Raw genomic sequence first — 13346 nt, forward strand, 5'->3', positions numbered from 1 at the left:
CTTCCCGAAATCTAGGCCCCCTTCCTCCTTTTATAAGCTCTCTTCTCCCAGTGTTTCCAGAACTCTTCCCAAATGGCTCTCCAGAGCGTCCTGGGCCTGGACCTCCCGCCGCAGGCCCCCAGCTGGCCCCTGCCACCCCCAAGTGGGAGAGTGGTGCCCCTGCCGTTTCCGCTGGCCCACGGCACCACCACGCTGGCCTTCCGCTGCAGCCATGGGGTGGTGGTGGCAGCAGACACCCGTGCTTCGAGCGGGAACCTCGTGTCTGATCCGTCGGCCCGCAAGGTCATGACCCTCCACCGCCATCTCCTGGCGACCACGTCCGGGACATCGGCCGACTGCGCCTCCTGGTTGCGCCTGCTGCGGTGCTCTCTGCGCCTGAGGCAGCTCCACGGCGGGCGCCAGGTCAGCGTGGCAGGGGCCGCCAAGCTGCTGGCTTTCCTCTTGCGGGGCTGCCGCCACAAGGACCTGTGCGTGGCCACCGTGCTGTGCGGCTGGGACGACGGCGGGCCTGCTCTGCGCTACGTCTACAGCGATGGCACGTGCCTCCAAGGAGACCTTTTCGCAGTGGGCTCCGGGTCTCCCTACGCCTACGGGGTGATGGACGGTTCCTACTGCTTCGACCTGCCACGCGACGAGGCTTTCATGCTGGCCCGCCAGGCTGTGGCTCACGCCGCCCACCGAGACGCCTACTCCGGGGGGAATGTGGACCTCTACCACGTGCGGCCAAGCGGCTGGGTGTGCGTCTCCCGGGAAGATCTCAGCCAGGTCTATCGGGGATTGGGGCCACTGGGCGACGGAGAGGGCGACACTAAAGAAAGGCACCGTGGAATTGACTAGATACCAGCCTAAAACGGGACGGGTCTGTCGGTTTCAGCAAGAAGCAGCCATAACCCAGATTCAGAAACCATTCATTTCAGCAAAGCGGTGCAGAGAAAACAAAGCACAAGTTGTAAAATAGGGAGCGGGAGTGGACTAAATTGATTTTTTTTTTCTAAACCCACCCCAAAGCTGCAAAGATGGCAGCTTGGACCAGTGCAAACCCAACATAGGGACAATATTGTAGCAGCAAGACGCTTAGCAGAGAGGGAAACCAATCGCTTATTTCTACAAACGGCGAATCAGAACCCCAAATAATTCACAAATATGGTGAAAAGCAATCAGCGTGGCTTATTAAAAAAACAGCTTGATTTAGCATAGGGCCAATTACGGAGCAGATGGTAGCGCAGTGTACATTAGATGTGGGGCGGCGGGGGGAGCCTTGGGCCAGTGTAAACCAGTATGGAACGGACTCTGCTGGTTCTGATGTATGGAACTGATCTGTGGAGGCCGAAATGACGCCCAGGATCCCTTTGGACCGGCCAGGAGGGCGGCTAGGAACCCTCCCAGGCCTGGACTCATGTTTGTGCAACTGGGTCGGAATAACCTGCGAGTCTCCTTGGATGGACCAAACATGCTCACCCTCCTGCCTTGGAGGGGAAAAACCAGACGCAGCCGGAACCAAGGGGGACCGAGCCAGGGCTGCTCCATTGTTTGAGAAAACAAATGGGGGGCGTCTGCTGGCCGGCGCCTTTCATCGCCTCATCTCCTCCTCCGTCCGCCGCGCTGCGGAACGTGTCCCGGCGACGGTGACAGATAGGCGCTGTTATCTCTGCCGTCTCGCCGCCGCCTCCTCGTATCTTGCTGCCATCTCCCCGCTTCAATGTCCTCCTTGCCTGGCCCGCGTCGCCGCCCGTCATCTCATTACACTCCCCCCGCCGCCGCCGCCGCCGGGAGCGCAGCCTCCTTCTCCCTTATCGCGCCTCTCCATCTCCCAGGCGCGGCTGCTGGGGAGAAAACAGCTCCGCCGAGGGAGGAGGAGGAGGACGACGGCGATCGAACCTTCGGCAGCAACGCGCCGCGGGCCGCATCCCGGCCCCCGGGTCCCTAAAGCGCCCCCTAGGGGCTGCCCCTCCCCAAAAAACAGCCGCGTAAACACAGCTCCTTGCTAGGCCTGGCGCGCTTCCCGGCTGCGTCCTGGGGACGCCGCGCCATTGTGCGCCCTTCTCCTAATTGGCATTTCCCGGCCGCGGCTGCGGTGCCGGCGGATGGCCCGCTTCCGCGCCCCTCCCCGCCCCTCCTGCCTGGCCCTGTCGCTCCCGATCCGTCTGCCTCCTGCCGATGCTCCACCTTCCCCTTCTCTTCTCCATCTGCCCCTTTCTCCTTCTATCCATCACCCGGAGCCCCACGTCCCCTCCTTCTCCGCCCTCCCTCCCCGGCGGCGCCTGCCCCCTTTTCTTCCTGGGCCCATGGCTTTCTCCATTCTCGTGCTGCTGCTGCTGCTGCTGCCGCCTCTTTCCATCTTCTCCAGCCCGCCCTCCGATTCTTTCCATCCCTCTTTCATTATTTCTGCCTTCCGTCTTCCCCCACTCCCTCCCACCCCCATCTTGCCTTGGCTCCTATTTCCCCCCCCCTCCTCTCCTCCCCACGTGGCGGGGTGGGGGGCGCCCGGGCCTGTCCATCAGCGCTCTTGCGCCACGGGGTGCCAGTCCATTAGCAAGCGCCGCGGGGGAGGGGGGCGCCAATTATCAGCACTTTAGCTGTTTCACGCCTGGGTGGAGGCTGCACCTTGAGGCGCAGAAGAGAGCGAAGGAATGAAAAAGTGGCTGGGAAGGAGTGCAGATGGGAAGGGAGAGGCAAGGAGGGAGGCAGAGAGAGACAGCCTGTTTGGGGGGCGCGCCGAGGGGGGAAAGCGAAGGGGAATAAATGTCTGGGGAGAAAGGGTGTTAGGGGCGAGGCAACGGCGGAGCGAAGGAGTGTGAAAGTGATGTGAAAGGAATGCAGAAAGGGAGAGGAGGAGGCCTGTGAATTAATGGAGGGAGCGAAGGGAATAGGGAGGTGAGAGAGGAGTGCAGAGAAAGATGGGCGGAAGGAATGAGGAAAGAACGGCAAGGGAATGGGAAAAGAGGAGGGAGAAACAAGGCAGTGAAGAAGGGACAGTGGGTGAATTGTGGAGGAGGGATGCGGAGAGCCCTGAGGAGAAGGCCAAGGAAAGCAGGAGGTGGCCGAGGGATGCAGAACGAAGGAGTGAGAAAGTTAACCGTGCCAGTGAGCAAAGGCAGACAGTGGTGTAGCGTGGGTTGTCAGCACCCGGGGCAAGGCAAGTAATTTGCGCCCCCTAACCCATGGATTTGTGCCCCCTAACCCGTGGATTTGCGGCCCCTAACCCTAACCCCCAGATGTTGCACCCGGTGCGGCCGGCCCCCCCTGCACCCCCTACGCTACGCCACTGAAGGCAGAGGAAGAATTTTATTTTATTTTAGGTTTTGTACCCTGCCTTTCCCTCAAGGAGCTCTCCGCACAATCCTCACGACAACCCTACCAGGTAGGTTAGGCTGAGAGATAGCCCCCCTCCCTCCCCAAGGTGGGGATTCGAACCCTGGTCTCCCAGGTCCTGGTCTTAACACCCTAGCCCACTACACTGCAGTGGCTGTTTTGTAGCCGAGTGAGCTAGTGCTGGCCTCAAAGCTCAGGCAGACCTGGAAGGGATGGCTGGCCAAGAAGGGAGAACATCGGGAACCAGCCTTCGTTTTATTAAAATATTCATATACGCCGCCCACTCATAAAATATCAAGGCGGTGTACAGCAGCGTGTGTACCAGACACAACAGAAGGTAGAATGCCATTAAAAAATGCAGTGCAGAATTAATCGTAAAAGTTGATTGGCTCAATGCAAGGAAGGGTGGGGAGGAGGAAGGGAATGTGCCTTGTTAAGTAATGAAAAGGGACAGTGGGCCAAGTGTGGAGATCAAGACAGAGGAGATGAATGGAGGAACAAGAGGGGGATCAAAGGAAAGAAGGGAGGAAAGGGGATTGCAGTTGCATACAGACAAGGGGAGAGGAAGCGAAGGAATGAGAAAGCAGGAAAAGGAGTCAGCCGTGTGGATGTGGCCAGGGATGAACTGGAGGAGGAAGAGGAGCCTGCCTGTTTGCACTTGAGCTCTGCACTCCCCTTGGAAAGTAATTAATATTCTTGTAGTGCTGGGCACAGAGGGGGCAGGCCCGCCCTCCTCATTTGCATATAAATTAAACGACAGACAAAGACACTGGCAGCCAGAAAAGCAATCAGAGCCCCAGCTCCCTCCAGCCCAGGGGTACCACTACCACCCTCCAGGCCTTCTGCCCCAGACAAGCCCAGAAGTGCCCAGGATGGCACTTCTGTCTGCACCGAATCACGGGAGCACAATCCCACCCCGAGAGAGTCCTTGGACTGACATGAAACCTGTCTCAAAACTCCACCGGAACCTAGATTCCTTCTCCATGCTGGGATGAGAACCCAGGAGATGCCCACCTTTCCAACCAGCTCTTCAGGGACGCCCCAAACCCAGGAGATGTATCCCCCTCTCTTCCAAAACAGTCGGGTATCACGCCTTCCTTTCTCCCTTGCTGCCGTAAAAACCATATTGTGAGTGTGTGGGGAGGCAGGCATCTCTTGCACGTTCATCATTACTCATCTTCGTATCATAGGGGTGGTCAACTTTAACTGAACCCTGGTTGCCTTACCAATGTTCGTCCAACCTACAGTAGGGTTGACATATTTCAAAAAGTAAAAACCAGGACACCCTGAAATTGAGTTGTTGAGCTTTTTTAAGGAAACCCCCAAAATTGTTGAGCGCCACCTTTCGGAAATCCCCCCCCCCCGGACATCAATTCTGCCTTTGAAATCCCAGTAATGTCCAGGAAAATCCAGATGTATGGCAGCCCTAACCTACAGCAAGGAGAAACATCTTTTTAAGTTGTAAGAAATAAAGAGATTTCCCCCAACATAATGTTATTTGTCTCTAGTTGTTTTGTTTGCTTGCTTGTATTTAGCATGTAATTTTTCCCTGCAGGTGTGATATATGCAAAATCCTTATTGATAGATGGTATCAGTTATTTTACAGAGCCCAGTCACTTGTAAGCTGGTCAGTTTGTGCCACAATGATACACTTCCAGCCTCCGGTCAGTTCTCCTAGGTACTGGGTGGTTTGGTGGGGTTGTAGAATTGGGCATTCCCACTATACAATTCAACAATCTTAAACGTACAAAGTGTTCTCCACGAGAGGAGCTTTGCGTGGCGAGTTCCTGCCCCCCACCAGGATAAATAAAGACACAAGACACCATAATTTAAGGTTAAATGGGCGAATTAGGCCACAACTTTATTGAATTCAGGAATGAGAGGCATTGGCTTAGGCATTGGTCCTAACGACTATCCGGCTCCAGCCCATTTGCTGGAGACACGGGAAGGGTTAACACCATAGAGGGGGAGTCTCCTGCTGTGTCAACTAGGAGCTAGGAGTTCCCCTGGCTCACCGCTGGGGGGGGCATGCCTTTGGCCCACACCTCCATAGGCTTCGGACAGGGCCACGCCCCCCCCCAGTCCTTTATCGGCCCACCCTTCGTTCATTGGGGGGAGGTGATGGCGTTCCTCCCCCCCACATCCTCTTAACCCCTTCTTACCAATGCCTAACTGCCACACGAGCAATCGCTCGCCGCCAATACTCTCATGCCTGAAACCAATCCCTAATCCCCTTTGCTATGTCAGTCAGCCAAATATCATTTCCCGCATCCGAAAGATGCACGCCATCAGCCAAATATCATTTCAGCCATCATTTTCCGCATCCGAAAGATGCACGCCATCAAACCGGTAGAGGGCCTCGCAGTTGAAACGTATGCCCGGGTGGTCAATGACCCACCCAGGGCTGCCACTCTACGCACCACCGCCCGATCCAAGGCTTTCCTAGCCCTATTTATGGCTATCGGGCACCTGCAATCTCTCCAAACCCGCCTCTCCATCAACGAGGCCCAAATAATGGTGACGTTTGGGTAAGAGGCCTTATGTTCCTCAAAGTCACTAAAGATATGCCACATCAAGTCAACTGCCTTTCTGTAAGCCAAATCATTTTCGCCTAAGTGGATAACTAAAGCATCTGGGGGGCCCTCCGCTGCCGCTCTGGCCCTAATTGCGGGCAACATTTCGGCCCAGCACATCGAGTCCAGCATCCTGTTGTGGCCAGTGGCAGACCAGACACGTCTGGGAAGCCATGAAGCAGGGCTTTGAATGCCACGTTCCTCCCCTCTTGATGCTCCTCAGCACCTGATAATCAGGGGCATATCCTGCCTTTGCATGAATGTTCTCTGTACAGGCGCCACTCCCCATAATTGTGAACTCAGCTGGTGAGTAACTGAAGTCAGAAGAGGGTAGCTGAGGTCCCTCTCTGCACTATACCTTTAAAGCTGTATCACTCTTCTCCAAGCAGTTGTAGCTCTTCCCAGAGAATTCTGGGAAGTGTAGTTTGCTAAGGGTGCTAAGAGTTGTTAGGAGACCCATCTATTGCCTTTGCGGAACTACATTTATCAGAGCAGAGTAACAATCCTTGCATGGAACTCTGGGAACTTCTGTGAGGGGAATAGGGATCTTCTAACTTCTCTCAGCACCCTTAAACTACATTTCCCAGGATTCTTTGGCTGTTTAAAGTGGCACAACACGGCTTTAAATGCATAGTGCAGATAGGGCCTGAGAAACAAGAGTACAGTGGTACCTCGGGTTAAGAACTTATTTCGTTCTGGAGGTCCATTCTTAACCTGAAACTGTTCTTAACCTGAGGTACCATTTTAGCTAATGGGGGCCTCCCACTGCCGCCGCCACTGTGCGATTTCTGTTCTCATCCTGAAGCAAAGTTCTTAACCCGAGGTACTATTTCTGGTTAGCGGAGTCTGTAACATGAAGCGTATGTAACCCGAGGTACCACTGTGTTGGCCTGAAAACCAGGGGAAAAGGTGGGATATCCTTCTTGTGCACTTTAGTATTCTGGGAGAAAATGTGGCTGAACAGGTAGACTCATAGGAAGGTCCATCTACCTCAGTATTGCCTACACGGACTGGCAGCAGCTCTGCAGGGTATCAGGCCGGGTATCTCTTCCAGCCCAACCCAGAGATGCCGGGGATCGAACCTGCAACCTCTGGCATGCAAAGCCTCTTCCCCAAATGAGGAGAGGCTACACAGCTGCATTTTCTTTCAGGTCCTGCTTGTCTCAGCCAATCGCCTCTGATATATGTCCCCTCCTCCTCTCTGAACTTGGCTAAACCATTTTAAAAGCCATCTACGTTAATTGGCTATTGCCGCATCTTTTGGCAGCGGCTTCCGTCAATTAATTCTGTGCGGTGTGAAGAAGGGCTTTCTCTTGCGCCTCCTGAATTTATTGCCAATTGCCTGGCGGACCCTTTGGCCTAGTAATATCAGAGAGGATGGGGCGCGTGTGAAACATCTCACAATTTTAACCACACCTTGCATAATGCAGCATTATAAACCTCTCGTCAAGCTCTGTGTTTGTGGTTTAGCCCAAGGCCACACAGAGAGCATGCTGGAAAAGTGGAATACGGACCCAAGTCCCCCAGGACTTCCTGTCTAAACCATAACTTCTGAGCTTTCGGTTGCCACATCCCCAGCCAAGATGATTTGGGGTTGCTCAATGGCGGAAGGAGACTTGTGGCCCTACCAGCCCCAGGCAACATGGCCAATAATCAGGGGTGATGGGAATTGTAGTCCAGCAAGAGCAGGCGCCCCCATCCTGGCTCTGTAGGACTCCCCCAAGTCCCTCAGGACCACTTACAACTTTGCAAGCAGGGATACAAATCCTGCAGGACTTACCCTCCCTAGATATTTAGCATGGCGGCTGCTTTAAAAGAGCTGAAACTTCACATTTCTTTTGTTCGTTTGTGTTTTGCTTTGCTGGGCAGCCGGAGGCGTCCGAATGCATTTATTACCAGGCTTAAGGGGTGTGTGTAATTATTTAGGGTATGCGTTCGCCTGTGTTTTCAATCTCCGCCTTGCTTTTAATAATATCGCAAGCTGTTTCTGAAAAGTGGTGTGTTTGTGGTATAATATTCACCCCCTTCCGGTTGACCTATAGGGCCTGTGCTTTGCAGTAGATTTCTGCAAAAACAAAAAAGCAAAAACAAAAACTCCAAAGCCGAACGTTTTGCTTTTATTTATTTATTTTGCCAGCCCGAGGCGGCGGAGTGCGCCAAAGTTGCCAGCCCAGCACTCCCCCCCCCCCACAGGTGGAGCCCAGATTCCGGCACTTTCTGAAAGGAGGGGCGCTGTGACCTTGGCTCATTTGCTTCCCTGTGGCATTTTGATTTCAAAGCAGCAGGGGAAAATTTCAAATACCTGGGCCTTAAAAAAAAAAAGTGATGCAAAGGCCAGAGAGTTAGAAAGAAAGAGAGAGAGATTACTTTGCCAGCTTCCTCTAAATGGGCCTGTCTCCTAGTGCCAGCAGAGATTGGAGGTTTAGGGGTTGGATGGGAGGAAAAGGGTAGAAAAAACGTGGGGCAGGGTATAAATTTTGCCAGTGGGAAAAGGATTGGATGAACGTGGCACTAGAGACTGGAGGTTGTGTCTAATGTTAGCCCTACTCAAATCAGACCCACTGAAAATAATGGGTGCATTATTAGAATAAAAGAATTGCAGAGTTGGAAACGGGTTTGGAGGGTCATCTAGTCCAACCCACAACAATGTGAGAATTTTTTGCCCAACATGGGACTAGTCCATTTGTTTCAGTGGGTCTACTTTGAGTTCATTTTAGTTGGAAAGAAGTAGGGGAGGGCTTAGCCTTTTTCAGCGTCAGGACTCCGTCGTGGAACATGTGGGTGTTCTACAATGAAAGGGGGGAAGCCTCTGAGCATGTGCAAAGTGTTTCTTCCTCAGGAGAGAGAAGGCCTAACCAGTCCACACAAACATGGGATTAAGGAAACAGGGTTGGCCTCTGTTATTTTCTCCTACCAATAGGGAACCCACGTAAGGACTCTATACCGGCTCTTGGATACCCCATAAGGGAAGAAGGGCAGGTTTTGTTTACAACAGAGGGCACAATAGTTCAATATGAAAGAGCAAGAGAGTGCCTCTGTGCCACGTGCAGATTGCCTTTCAGCACCAGATTGGGGGACCAGGAGTTTCCAGAGCAGAGGGCACAACCCCTAGGCAGGCTTTGAGGCCTAGCAGCCTCCTGGCTTGGGATGCCTGGGTCCTGAGCCTGTTTTCCACAGAGCTGGCTCCTCTGTGTGGGAGTGAATCCAGAAACTATCGACATTAATTTGGAGGCCGCCGTTGTCTCGGCATCAGAGACGGCGACGGCATTAACAGCAGGTGAGCCAGCCTTGAGCTGCGGACGAGGGTCAGGCGGCTGCGGAAGAAAGGAAACAGAACGAATGCAGCTCCAATAACGGGGGAAATGAAAAGAGGACCCGGCCTTTGAAACGGAGCGATGCGAATGATAGAGAAAGGAGGCAGCGGGAAGGAAGACACCCTTTTGAAGAGGAAAAGTTGCACAGAGAAGAATGGACGCTTTTCTCGAGAGGAAGAGAGGGGAATGGAGGGACATCTGCTTGGCTGCTACGGCTGCTTTCAAGATGGTTACTAGAAGATCAAAGAAACAAGGATTTTCCCTTATTCCATCCTCTGTCTCTGAGCCCCACCTGGGTACCAGGATTTCGAGTTGTAGGAGTAGCCAGCATTCAACATCTAAATTCTCAGTCTCGCCCCACATTTGCACTATTTCGCTTTGCGGCATCAAAAACGCCCACGTGAGACCAACATCTTCCACATTATTGAAGTGGGCTTCAGCAGCTTGGGGTAGTGGGTGGAGTCCAAAGTCCTTTTTGAAAGTTCTCTGTGTTAATCCGTTAGAATCTGGACTTAGGATCCAGCTGGGTACGGTTCCTTTGGGGTCCTCACTCCTGCCCATCAGCCGTTAAGCAGGGATCCGCTTAAAGGTAAAACAGCTTTGATGTTGTGCAAAGTGTGCAGCGCATCTCCTGCCTCAGCAAAAAAATTAAAATAAAATATCTGTTGCAAGAATATCAATGCAGAGGGGTTGGAAATGCCTCAGCACAGAAGCAGACTTGCAAATATGACATAAACTTGGAAATTGCACGCATGTGATTTCCAGGATGCAATTGCATTTTGAAATTCATGGCTTTGAGTAGTTGTTAAGGCAGGGCTGGCAGTTCAGCTGTGCCTTGAAGGTGGGGTTTTTTTTTTTTTGGCCACTTGCAAAGTCAGGATAGATAAGGGGTATTGGATAAGTTTCTTATTCATTCTATTTCCTTTGCACACCAGAGTGGAGTTAGTTGCTAACAATTAAATAGATGTCTGTTTCTGACAGGAACATTATTTATTTATGTTGTTTATTATTAGGATTTGTATCCTGAGCTCCCTCCGAGGGCAGCAAAGACCAAGGGGTTTAAAACAGTGCCACTTAAAATCAAACAGAAACGCATTTAAAACATTTAAAAACAACTAAAAACCACCTAAAAACTAGCTGAAATACCTGTCTGTGTGATTGTTTGTGGAATGTGGCCCCCTAACTGCTTTCCAACAGGTGATGTGGCCCAAAAAGTTTCCTCACTCCTATGCTTGAGGCCCACACAGGTACGTTACTTAAATAATTTTTCTTTAAAAACATGGTTAGAAATGAACATTCTCGGGAAGTGAAGTGGTGGGGGATACTGCTTCCTCGTCCATATTGCCAGAAGTGGAATCTATTTGAAATGTGTTGCTTAGGGCTTGGTTATCTGCATATGCTTCTGATAAGGCTTAATTAAATTAAATTAAAATGTTTAAGGAAGATACATCCTTGGTGCAGGGAGGGGCCCAGGAGTTCTTCTCGCTGTTCCTTCTGGCGCTAGATATGTCCTCTCTCTCAGCAATGGGTCACAAGGACACAGGAAGCTGCCTTGCACTGATCCTTCTAACTTGGTGGCCGCGGCTCTCCAGGATTTCAGCAAGGAACATTCCCAGCTTTACTGGGAAATGGCATTAAGGACAGGCGGTGTTCTGCACCTGAGCTACAAACCTCCACCTAGAACATGAAGGCAATAGGCTTCTTTTGCTTATGGGTAACGCACAGGTAGAGTGCCTCTGCTCCTGGAGGAACCGATTATTGCCATTGTGTTCAGCGGCTGATAAAGACAGTCCCTTTACCAGTAGGCAATGCCTCTGCCTTGTGGTATTATCTGCTAAGCGATTGGAAGGATGCTGACAGGAGGGAAGGAGAGCTTAGCTGGGAGGGGGGTCCGGGGGGTCCTTACCTGGCCTGGCTGGTAGGAGAAACAGCAGCTCAGTTTATCCCAGCAGTTCTGCCTGGAGGCTGATGGGAGTTGGAGCCTGACATGCTACAGAATGACACAGGTGCTGTACCTTATACAGTGGTACCTTGAGTTAAGTACTTAATTCGTTCTGGAGGTCTGTTCTTAACCTGAAACTGTTCTTAACCTGGAGCACCACTTTAGCTAATGGGGCCTCCTGCTGCTGCCACGCCGCCAGAGCACGATTTCTGTTCTCATCCTGAAGCAAAGTTCTTAACCCGCAGCACTATTTCTGGGTTAGTGGAGTTTGTAACCTGAAGCGTATGTAACCCGAGGTACCACTGTAGATCTTATTCTCCAGGTCGAGCCAACAGGTGCTCATGCATAGCTGTCAACTTTTCCCTTTTCTTGCGAGGAATCCTATTCGGAATAAGGGAATTTCCCTTAAAAAACGGGAAATGTTAACGGCTATGTGCTCATGGCACCCAGGGCCTGAGGGAGTGGGCAGCCTTTTCACCCAGGGGAGTTGAGACCCAGCCCTGGGGGAGTGCTGCGCCTTAATAAGCCAAGGAAAGAGACAGAACGCCTTGCAGCACTGCTTTCGCCACCCTTTTTTCCCCCTCCATCTGCTTCACATGGCAGCTCCTGTAACAGAACCGTTTCCAATCTACAGTGGTACCTCGGGTTAAGTACTTAATTCGTTCCGGAGGTCCGTTCTTAACCTGAAACTGTTCTTGACCTGAAGCACCACTTTAGCTAATGGGGCCTCCTGCTGCTGCCACGCTGCCGGAGCACAATTTCTGTTCTCATCCTGAAGCAAAGTTCTTAACCTGAAGCACTATTTCGGGGTTAGCGGAGTCTGTAACCTGAAGCGTATGTAACCCGAGATACCACTGTATTATACTGCCCACCCTGCTCCTCTTCTAGACTAGGCTAGACCTTCGCCTGCAAAAGCTCACACCAGCTACAGCAAACTCATAAAGGGGGCCGTGCCAGATCAGATCAAAGACCTTTCAGTCTGGTCTGGCGTTCTGTTCCAAGAGTAGCCAGCCAAATGCCTGGGGGAAGCCCACAAGAGGAGTTGAGCCCAGTCTGTCTGAGGGTGTTTCCAGATGACTCCTTTACTGAGCATTTAACCTGATCTGTTTGCAGGGAGACTAAACAGGCAGTTGGCCATTTAATAAGCACTCCTGATTTGTTTGTGGGGAGGTGAGGCAACTCTGTCAAAGCAAGCTACCTCACAACCACCAGTACGTTGCAAAAAGCCCAATATTTTGGGGAGGTGGAGGGTTTGTTTTTGCACAAGACCGCCTAATGCGCTATAATTGCACAACCTGAATTTGCCAGAATCCTATCCCCAAACAGAGACAATCTGGAAGAGCCCAAAGTTTTATTGGTTGTCATGGTATCATGGGGTGTGGGCGTTGTTAGGGGAGGGGTAGTACCTCTGCAGGGGACACACACACACATTGTGCTCCTTCTGGGGTAGTTTGTCCACCTTTGCACTCATCTCTCTCTTTTGGCTCCCGGAAGCTGCCAGCATGCGACAGCGGCCATAGCCTGGGAAACAGCTTCAACTAGCCAGCTAAATCAGGTGAGGGCAGCCGATGGGTCTCAAACCCTCGGTGAGTTAGGGGCTTCTCTACATGTGAAGACAGGCTCTGGCAGACTGGATGAGAGCTAGAGTAGGCCCAAGAAGGCACTTTCTGCATGTGCCGTAGAGGAAAAAGAGGGGCAGATGGGAAGGTAGCCCATCTAGGAGAAGGAAAATCAATTAGAATCATAGAATCATAGAGTTGGAAGAGACCACAAGGGCCATCAAGTCCAACCCCCTGCCAAGCAGGAAACACCATCAGAGCACTCCTGACATATGGTTGTCAATTCTAAACCTCTGCTGCCTTGTGGGATACCCTACACAAATCCAGTGCGGAGACCCTAAGGCAGTTGAATGGCGCCTTGTACTCCTCCTTCCTGCAACTCTTGCAGCCAAGCTGGTGCCAAACGTCTTCTCTGCTTTCCTTTGGACCACATCAGTGAGGCTGAGAGGGGAGTCTTGTCTTCTGGGCAACCCAGGACCTCCAGACACACTGCCTAGACTTGCATATTGGGGAGGTCACCGCTAATGAAGTGGTTTGACTTCACCCCCAGAGGCACACTCCATTGTCGCTCGAGACATACGGATGCCAACAACAACATGCCAACTTGTTCACATCTCGCTCAGGCAGACACACAACTGAAAATCCA

At 52.1% G+C, this 13346-nt stretch overlaps 1 protein-coding gene across 1 annotated transcript; it reads left to right on the forward strand.

Moving 5' to 3' along the window:
- Nucleotides 1-72: 72 nt before the first annotated feature.
- PSMB11 (proteasome subunit beta 11) lies at nucleotides 73-837 on the forward strand (the record flags this gene model as incomplete). Its single annotated transcript, XM_079950967.1, has 1 exon — nucleotides 73-837. One exon carries the CDS (start codon nucleotides 73-75, stop codon nucleotides 835-837), a length of 765 nt encoding a protein of 254 aa, XP_079807093.1.
- Between the last annotated feature and the right edge of the window lie 12509 nt (nucleotides 838-13346).

The sequence above is a fragment of the Podarcis cretensis genome (assembly GCF_951804945.1).
Source record: "Podarcis cretensis genome assembly, chromosome: 13".
NCBI classification, from domain to species: domain Eukaryota; kingdom Metazoa; phylum Chordata; class Lepidosauria; order Squamata; family Lacertidae; genus Podarcis; species Podarcis cretensis.